This window comes from Argentina silus (genome assembly GCF_951799395.1).
Source record: "Argentina silus genome assembly, chromosome: 14".
Classification (NCBI taxonomy): domain Eukaryota; kingdom Metazoa; phylum Chordata; class Actinopteri; order Argentiniformes; family Argentinidae; genus Argentina; species Argentina silus.
This window is the reverse complement of record NC_139668.1, coordinates 9,774,124-9,784,742: the sequence shown is the minus strand read 5'-3', so window position 1 is coordinate 9,784,742 and position 10,619 is coordinate 9,774,124. Positions and strand designations below refer to the sequence as shown.

The 10,619-nt window shown below is 40.1% G+C and overlaps 1 protein-coding gene across 1 annotated transcript in view; it reads left to right on the top strand.

Annotated features, from left to right (window-relative positions):
- Positions 1-1,217: 1,217 nt before the first annotated feature.
- LOC310814914 (interleukin-1 receptor accessory protein-like 1) overlaps positions 1,218-10,619 on the top strand; it is a gene marked incomplete at its 5' end in the record, with an annotated part of 175,974 nt that continues 166,572 nt past the window's right edge. The window contains one exon of the mRNA XM_083684480.1: positions 1,218-1,299. Within this exon, the coding sequence (XP_083540606.1) occupies positions 1,218-1,299 (82 nt within the window). The remainder of the gene's footprint in view (positions 1,300-10,619) is intronic.

Genomic DNA, 10,619 nt, shown 5'->3' with positions numbered 1-10,619 from the left:
CTTTGTATAGCATCGTTGTGGGGACTAAATGTCAATGTGAAGTTTGGAAACACAAGAACCTTGCACATGTCAATTGGAATGACAGCCATTGAAATGGGGCTGACACCTACATTATCAGCCTGTCCCTGGACAGATACTTCAGTTGCTTGTTGCAACCTCACAAACACACAAAGTGGTGGCTTAATTTCAGAAGAAGTCTGATTGAGATGGAGAAATTGATTAGGGGATGGGGGAGAGAGGAGAGGTGAAAACACTGCTGTTAGTCAGCTTGGAAACAAAGCAACAAAGCATGGCAACCATGACATGGCTACTTCATATATGTTCCTTTTGTTAGGGTGTATGATAATAAGACCAGAAATAGGAATTTGCATACAGGTATGATTGATTTAGAAGGCTATATGCTAATTTCTGAAGCTAACTGCAGAATATAACACAGAAAATATTTTGAGTGGAGTTGCTGGTTGTTCCTGTTCGTTTGTTAGTTTTTTGGAACCTACAGTATTTCCTAACAATTGGTCTGCCTTGAGATCTTATCCTGTCAGTGATGCCCCTTTCTGTTAACGTTTTCTTATACCAGGGAAGAAACTTCATTTTGTCCATGATACCCCATTTTACAAGTTTAAGACAATGATTATTTAAGATAAATGAGTGAGCTATTGAAGTGTGTTAAATTGATTTATTGCACTTGAAATGACAATGACTTGTATTAAGCTTTCTCTCTAGGGGCTGAAAGAAAACCCTCTCCTGCTTGAATTGCCTGTGTTTTCTGCAAAAACATAGTGATCCTTGTATATGCTGACTATGTTAAATGTATGATCTACTGTATTTCTGTCTCATGATTCGCTTTTGATTAATATTTTTTCAACAAAGCACTACATAAACTTTAATTAGTTATTTATATATTGACTATATTAGACTATGTTGGTACACTAGCTCTTATACTGTACTTAATAATATTTTCGAACAAAAAAGTCATGAGCCAAATCTCTTCTTTTCTCAATTCCTTGTGTCCTCTTTCCTTACCTCTGTCTCAAAGCACATTGGAGGGAAAAGTCTGAGGGGAGGAACCTCAGACCTTCTCAACCAATACATTTGAGAAGGAGGTGAGGATAGAGGATGTAGGGAATCAATGATTGACATTATATGTGTCTGTACTGTTACAGTCTCTAAAACCATATCTCTATTCTGTCCTTAGGACACTTGTGGACTGGTGAAAAATGAGAGCTCCCATCCCCCTCCAGATCCTGCTCTATGCTGCTGTGGTCCGATGTTTGAAAGTGGTGTCCAAGAGAGGTTCGGGTAAGTCTCCATTGCTGTCTGTAGCTGTCCCCACTCTCTGGTGGTTGGACCTCTTTAGATACTGGGAAATAGAAGTGACATGATTGTGAGAGATGCAACTTGGAATTTATGTTTGATGAATACTGGAGATGCAAAGGAAAATCCAGTTTCCTTGTAGTTTTTCCTCAAAATCACAGTGCAGTGGGCATTCAGTGATTTCTGTATATTACAGCTTGTACACTGGCATTGAGCCTACAGTATATGCCACTGCCAAACAATGTGTTTAGTCTGTGTGCATTATATGTGGGCTCATTGTAATGCATGGAATGGAATGAGATGAAACCATTCCTCATTCCATTCCATGCCTTACAATGAGCCCGTCCTACGATTTCTACCTCCACCGGCTTCCCCAGGGATTTCCTTTCCCCTTTCTATTTTTGTGGTACTATACTATTACTAAGTAAATGAGTTGGAAACAGCTACTGTAGCTTTGTGAGAGGCTACATAGCATCTGTGCTGCTATGTATTATTAACAGTCTAGGGTTGCCTTGGCATTTGTCAAATAAGCACTGGTCTTGCTGGGACTGAGCTGAGCTGAGACCACAGTGGTCAGAATCTCTTTTCAAAAAATGTATGTCTTTTTCCATACGTTGATATTGGATCTGTCAATATTAGGTATTCTTCTTTTGTAGTCTGACAAACATAGCCTTAGAGAGGTTATTTGAGCAGTTGTATAATAGATCTGTCTCGCAGTCTTTCCACTAGTTTGCTCTCAAAAGGTTTGTTGAACAGTCTTATTGCAATTGTAAAGTATTTGCAGGGTTTCTCAATCTTGGCCCTAAAGGGATTCAAAGTGGTGCACATTTTGTTCTAGCCTAGCACCAACACACTAGTGGCGCTTTTCCACTGTCACTTTTGGCACCAGTGCTTGGCCCAAAACCTTAGACCTTTATGTTTTCATGACTGAGAATGGCCCAAAAAAAGCCCCAAAAAAGCCCAGGGCCATGGCCCTATGGTCCTACCCTGACCTGGGACCTTGGGCAGATTTTTAAGACTTTTTTGGAACTTGGGCAGCCTTTGGGGGTAGATGTGCGATGTGTTCTATGCTCGCCCTTTGTTTGGCTAGGCTGGCCTATGGGACGACTGCTACCCGTATGTTACAATATAATGAAAAAGTTACTTTGGTTTGTCATGTTTAGATGCATTTATATGCACAATTAAGTTTGCTCAGTAAGCACCCGTTTAATTTCAAGCTAACTGAACAATCTAAGCAAGTTTTCGCGTACATTTCCAAACTAAATAAATGCTGCACATTCAACCACACAACTCCTTTGCTAGTTTCAAAGTCATGTTACGAAGAAAATCGCTGGAAAAAGCTTGTTGACATATTTATTGTTTCAGTTATGAGTCGTACTGGTTTGAGTATGAAATTTGTCAGGAAATGTGTTACTGACAACGTCAATAGTTTGCCCCTCCCTGCAAGTCCTTAGAATCACCTAAATGGTGGAAACACAACACACCAAAAAAACCATCAGTGCTTGGGCCCAAAAAAAGTCTGGAGAGGGATCCGGTCTCTAGTGGAAAAGCATCATACATTGAACTTGATTTAATGAACTTGATTTAATCAGATGGTGTTAGAATCTATGAGTGTTTTGCCTCTTAGACTATTTCTGAAAAATTGCCTTGCTTTGCATCACATGTTTTAATGGTGAAGAGCATTGTAATTTACCTTTTCACTAAATTAACAGTTATCATGTTAATGTTTCCACTCGTCATTTTCTCTGTTCTGCATTTACCCATCTTTTTTCTACCGCTACATCCCTGGTTTCAGTGGCAATAGGTACAGTACAAACGTGGAAGGTGTCCCCCATCATGCAGAGGGCCAGATGGCCCTCTACTTCCTGGGACCTGGAGTCTCTTTTGGAGCCCTCATCAGCACTAATCTGAAACAGCAGGGGGTCACACCCTGCCATGTTTGAGGTGTCACAGGGGAACATATTAAATGTGGCACAGGGGAACAATAGTAAAAGTTGCACAGGGGAAGTATATCAAAGGAGGCACAGGTGGAGGAAGTGGCCCATGTCATTCATTGCAATATGATGTTTCAGATATACCTGGAGCAAACCATTTCCAAACCTGGAACAGTGTGAAGGTTCAGATAATGACAGCACTTAGACCCACTTGAGCATTGAACCTCCTAAGGGAGAAATCTTTTATTTCTCCATTGCCTGTCTGAAACTCAAGGCTTCTTGTGAAGTGAGTTTTCAATGACATTATACATATATTGTTGATGTTGAAATCAACTTGTGTTTGAATAGGCATTGCCTGCTGTTTTCTGCACAATGTCTTAGGAGAGCCTTCATTTCCTGGAGACAAAAACTCATGCCAGTTCTGCCTTGAAACTTTGGAGACACTTCTGACACTTCTGTCCGAGGACCAAGGTTGATTCCAGTGGTGGCTGGTGCCGTTCAAGATTAGGGAGGATGAACTTTTATGAGCATGGCCTTATTTCTATTACAGCATATTGGATGACTGTCATTCATATTCCATTCACCCAGTTCAATGTAACATCGATAGGTTTAGGCTATTTACATACACCAACCCTGGCATGATACCCAAATTTGCCCACCCTATATCCTTTGTTGCTACAACCTAGCCTACAAATGAAAGTTTATCATGCAGGTGCACATTGGAGCAATCAAGGTGACAGGGACACATTCAGTAGCACCTTGCACACTCTTCTCTGCATCTAGCTGATCTGATCATCCGCTCACACAATTCACTTTCACAGCAGACACATACAGCATCACTGTTCTTGTTGTATACTGTAATTTCTTCTTGCATCCAGGCGCTCTCCTCCTCTCACCTTTTAACTTTGCCAGGTTGCTAGGCAGGTTGTTGAGTAGGCTAAATTAGCTACGTAAGTGAAAAGATAAACTCTCTTACTCTCTGCTCCTTCTCCTTCATTTTTTATGAAATTCATTTCTTAAAAACTGTTCAACTGTTGTCTTTCTTTTTGATTCAACTACTAGTTCTACAAGTGCTAGCTGTAGTTTATGCTTACAGTACTAGATTCATTCTCTGATCCTTGGATTGGATGGGGAATATGTTGATTGGATGGGGAAGGAGCCTTCACTGATGGATTCCACCTGAGGAGAAAACTAAGGACAGGCATAAAAGGCATCTTAAATTGATTTGTCGATCCATTTTCAAAATATTCTGTTGTTGTGTTCATACAACTGTCACTTTATGCATATCAGACACAGACACAGTGCACTTAAGCTGGTAGAAGGTTCTGTATTTTTGGCTGTTGTCCCTGTGGGCTTCCCTCCCAGGTAGCTGGATGAGCTGTAGCCAGGGGAGGGGATTTGAAATGTGTCCTTTGATAAATGAAAGCCCTGCATCGTCATTGTTTTCCCACTATTAGACCCAATGGTTGGCTTTACTATAAGTCAACCTTGTTTCCTGTGGTGTGCTTTAAATCCTAGACTTCGAATGGAATGGTTCGCTTTCATTTAAAAACTTTTTTTTTCTCATATAAACATAAGACAGATACCACACACACACACACACTGAACTACAAACTACACTACAGAGTTCTGTATTTGCACAAATATTGTCAGTAGAGTTCATTCAATATCTACTCTTTGTCTCTAAATATCAGCATATACCAGCAAGCAGGAAGCTGGATACAATATGTATTACAAAATATCTGTTTGTCTGACCCCAGCAAGTATAGGGACATTCTCCCATTTGTCATTCATCATTTAGCTTTTGTTTGTGAGAACGCTGATGTTGAGTAAATGATTGATTGAGCTGAGCAATTGTGCGTTTACTCATTTATCTATTTGCTTAATGCAGAATATCACATTCAGGAGAGAATCCTTTCACTGGTTTTCCTACTGTATAGTACATAAAGTAGACTTAATTTGATCACAGATGAGGAATTGTTGTTCTCCACATCATTATTTCAAATGTATTCAGTCTCATAGAAAATGAGAATACAGGTTTTGCCATTGTGTGTCGACTGTGCAGAGCATTTCCATCCCTGTTTTGACTACACTTGCTGATGGTACATACAATAGGCCTTGGGGAGGCTCTGTGGAAAGTCTTTTGAGCCACTGTTAGGTAACCCAGCAATGAGTTGAATGGAATGAAATCCCCTGAATAAGGTTTTGTGCAAAGCGGCTGTTCTTTGCTTCTTGCTAACAAGGTAGATACTTTAGGTAAAGGTTTCTAAAGCCCTGTCGATAATATAACATAATCACACCTTGTCTCTATGTGTGCCACGGTGCAGGTTCATTTAGGTTATGCTGGGGCTTGGAAGTTGTGAGGATGATATAGAGGGGCATTGGGGTAATGGAATGATGATATACACTCACTGAACACTTTATTAGGAACACCTGTGGACCTTCTCATGGTGGAGGTGGTGTAATGGTGTGGGGAATGTTTTCTTGGCCCAACAATTTGGGCCTGTTAATACCAATCAATCATCGCTTGAATGCCACAGCCTATTTGAGTATTGTTGCTGACCATGTGCATCCTTTCATGGCCACAATTTAGCCATCTTGTAATGGCTACTTCCAGCATGATAATGCACAATCTATACAGCAGTTATGGCATGTCCAATGACCTTGGACATTAATTGATTTAAGTTGAAAAAGCATTCAGTATGGTGCATTACCATTTGCATAGTCATAGTGTTGAAATATAAGCTTGCAGAGAACGGTGGAATAGAAATAATCAAAAAAGCATTAATTGTTAAACAGGTTTTGATTAAGTATAGCACATTATTGAGAGTATTGGCCCTCCAACTGTTATAAATGGTTTGTAAAATGGTTCACTTACAATTGGGTTGAATATGTAAAAACGGTGACTATATTAGTCTACACTGACTGACAATGCATTTATGATGTCTACAACCTCTTAACACAGATAAGTTATACCATCTTAGTGTTTTCATCGGAAATTAACAAGCTACAACACATGAGACCTGGCACAGCATATTGTAAGTTTGGAAGCTTGTCATTGTAGCTACCACAGGGCCTTTAGAGTAGAATACGTCCAAATTATACAATTTGTATAAAAACAAATAGTAAATAATAATATAGGATGTGTTGTGAAACGGTGTTAACAGAGCAGGGCTGTGCCCAGACTTATTCGAACGGAGGGTGGGTTGGTGCAATTCGAATGGGGCATGGGGTGGTGGGGGCAATGCGATGGGCCTATCCTGCACTGACAACCATTTTTTATTAATTAAAAACACCAGAGTGGCAGGGAAAAGGGGGCCCCTTGCCTGTGCATGTGCCTGACACAGTCTGGGTTAATTAGCTTTGATATTTGCTTGGTTTGATGGTGTCAAAGTTCCAGCCATGTCTCAGGGGGTACCAATTGGTCTCAGAGGCCACAATGTCTACTTTACTCAAGCCTCCATTCCAATCATATGACCATAAAATAAACAAACTAAGCCATTTATATTCATTCACTGTCACTCTCTAACAAAATTGCTCACAGATTTCCCTCTAGCAAACACTGATGGCAGTTGTGGATTCATCCCTAAATCCCTTGACAATGATTGTGTCAGATTTGGCTTCTTAAGCCCCTCCTGTCCTCCCTCAGAGATCTATTGTTATTAGCATCCATTCCTTTTTGGCAGAAGTTGAATTTGAATTTGACGAGTTGAAAGATAGATGGTTCCTGTCCACAAACTCCTCTAATGGTGGTGATAAACAATATTTCTGCATCCTTCACTTATTTCAAATGTGTCATTTGAATCATGATTCCAACAGGAAGAGCCAATCTTGGCCATGTTTTTTTTTTTTGCAATCCAAAACTCGTTGCTCGCTGGAGAATGAAGAATCCTCCCCTGAGACTGGTTCCTGTTGGTGATGGCTTTAAGTCTCAGCGTGTCACTTGTGATGGAGAATAGCTGTAAATAAAACGAGTACACAGCAGCCAGGCCTTGGTTTCCATTAGAGGCATCTCAAAACAGCAGCTAAACATTCTACCTTCTCCCCCAGAGTATTTATTTAGCACCACCACAATCACATATCACGGCTTGCCATATTTCTTTTCTCTAGGAAGCACCAAGGACATCCTGACAGTCAATTAAATTTACAGTCCTCTCACAAAACAGACTTTTAAGTCAGGGAGGATGTCAAGATTAATACATCAGTTAAGAATGGATTCTTCGCTGACCCAAATGGGGCTACTTACAGTTTGACCAATCATAGGCTTCCTCTAATTGGAGAAGACAGTGATTTCTAACAAGGGACGTCAGCACCATTCAAATTCAATTATAGCCCTGCACTTGACTTTGTAATTGATATTAAATGATGTTAAATATGGCAGTGACCTGTCAGCAATGACAAGGACAGTTTGTTTCACTAGAAACTAAAGAGGAATAGCTACACTTTCCATTTGGAAACAGTACAGTGTTTGTGCAGTACTGTATATCCTCACTTGAAGCACAGTCTACATAAAGCATAGCACAACCTATTAGCAGTTGAAGGTTTTACTCATCAATCAATCAATAACATTTATTTGTAAAGCACTTTTTACATTGACCCAGGACTAGGACTTTTACAATGACCCAGGCATATTTCAGGAACTGGAGTCAAGTTTTGAGGGGCTCAGAGCCCTGAAACTGAAAGAGGACAACAAATCAGGATGAAAGCAGGTGGCCTGAGGCCCCCGGCATACCTAAGGGATACGGCCATCATCCTCTTACATCTGTAAATAAAATGAATTCATTAAAGGTCCAGGAAGTAGACTTGAGCTTTAAAATAGTGCTTAATAGTCAAGATAAATCAGTAGCAATCAAGGAATGAGATCACATGAAGAAAAATGTTCAGTTAGTGCTGTTGTGGTTCAAATAAACATTAGGTACTCTAGATTAGCTAACTAGCTAACTTCAACAACTTCAGCTATTGAACAAGGCCATGCCCCCAGATTCCTGGCATTAGTGGCCAGAGGAAAAAAAGCAAAAAAAGCTGGTATTTAAAAAAAATCTATCACTAATATTGACATTTCATATGGATATATATGTTTGGGGGCGAATAGAAACAGTGCACAGATACTTTAATCCTTTTTTATTAATTGATTCTATTGCTATGAACCAACCACTGTTTAGAGTGCAATATCATAAACAACTGTCATGTTGTAGCATATGGTGACACAATGGGGACAAAAGAAAATATGACTGAGACTGAGTCTCTAAAGCTAGGAATCAGTTCCACACATTAATGTCTGATTAGTTTTCTTCCTCTGGTTAATCCTTTTAATTTGAAACCAATAGGCTACCAGTATTGATTGACGCTTTACAATACATCATCTTTGCTCTGCAGCATCTTCACATACTGTAAGAGCTATGTTTTAGACTCCATACCATCATTGGTATTATGATCAATACCACACTAGCACCATGATCTTTTACTTCTTTTCAGCCGATTTGATTTTCCATCCATTTCTGTCTTGTATTGATTTGCATCCTTCCAGGCACTTGTAGTAGACAGCCCTAATGATGGTAATGATAATAATTAGTAAATAACATAATTTGCAATAATAGCTGCCAGCTGTTTGGCTGTCAGCCTCATAGGTCCTCTGAAAACACACACTGCATGCAAGCACACACAACACACGCACGCACGCACGCACGCACGCACGCACGCACGCACACACACACGCACACACACATACAACCATCAGTCAATACTCCCATATCTGCCTCCAAATAGTGAATGATCGCCTCTGCTATCCTGCGGGTTCACAGGCAGAGATTGATCACATGCATGCTGTTGGAAATAAAATGGTCAACCACTTGGCCTGTGTTTTCCTCCTCCCGCAGCTCCCGTAGCATAGCCACTCAACATGCTGCCAAATGCTGGCGTCCAATGACTGAGGTTACTATGGATCTGCGGTCGGGGCTTGAGAAAGATGCTCTAGCCTTTTGCTGCCCGCTGCCGCAAAATGGTGATCAATCTGGAGATTTATGACTGGGTCAGTCTCCCTGGAGTCTGTTTCCTGTGCTATAATAGTGTTACAACCCCAGAGCCTTGGAAAATAGCCTAGGAAATGGTCTGCAGGGATGGGCCTGAACAGTTTGGTAAAGATCAGCTGTAAACGTGGGAGTGTAAAGTCGATAGCTAGCTACTTAGAGGACCGATGCTTTTAGTTGACTCTGTTTGGGGACCCATTGGCAATCTCACCAAGACATACTGTACACTTATTGCATAAAGATGATGTATGTGCAATTGTTTGGAACAGTTCAATATTTTCATGTTTGTTGTACATTGAAGAATTTACCTTTTGTCAGGTATTAGATGCTAATTGTATAGACTACTGTACATTCTTAGAATAAATTGTTCTACAGTACATGAAAGCTAAGTTGAATGTAGAACCTTATTTAGAACCCTAAGGAACCTTTAGTTTTCAAAGTGAAGGCACAGCTGTCCACTTTCACGAATGTCAGAAATTGTAGAGACCTGCCCTCATCCAAACAGTAGTGTGCATACACAGTGAATATCTTGTCAGCCTTTATACTGTAGGCTTCTCATTCTTATTAGCATAGCATGCTAATGTGTGTTTCAACATTTTGTTATATTAACATTTTGTATAATATGTACATGGTCAGAGCAACGAGGTTGAACAAAAAAAAACCTCCACAAATTTGTTTCTTCAAGTGACTGCGCAGATAAATTGCTTTTCTCTTTTTCTTCTAGTCTTTGACAGGACATCATCCTTGGCATTCTGAGGGGGAGATATGATTTGACAATTTATTAAGACAGGCTGGCTGCAAGCGGAAAAGCACTGCCGATGTTGTGGTTAGGAGAGCATATCGTATGATCAATACAGAAATAAGGTATATTCCTAAGGAGACAACCTCTTCCAAACATTTTAGACATTTTGCCAGATTACAGTACAGAGAATTTGTAGTTTGCACATCCTGGTAAGATTGCCAATACTGGCAGTGTGAATAACACACTTAAAATGAGTACTAAAATCTTTTTTGTTTTTTTTAAATGAACTCATACAACATAAGCGAGTCCATATTGCATACATTGACTTTGAACACCATCTGCATACATTGAACATGTTCTGGGTTGAAAAACACATTATCGGGGTAAAAAGCACCAAAACCACAATTTTAGCAATACTCCCAGCTGGTAGTTCCTCTATTCTCTCTCATGTGCTCTGTTTCCTTCCAAACCATACAGGTTTCTTACAGCAATAGCACTTTGTCTTGTGTGTTGACCTGTCCTCGGCATGCTGCAATTCACTGCTCGTTTTGACAAGTGCTTCACACATGATCAAAGGCTTCTGTCAAGTCCATCATTGGCCAT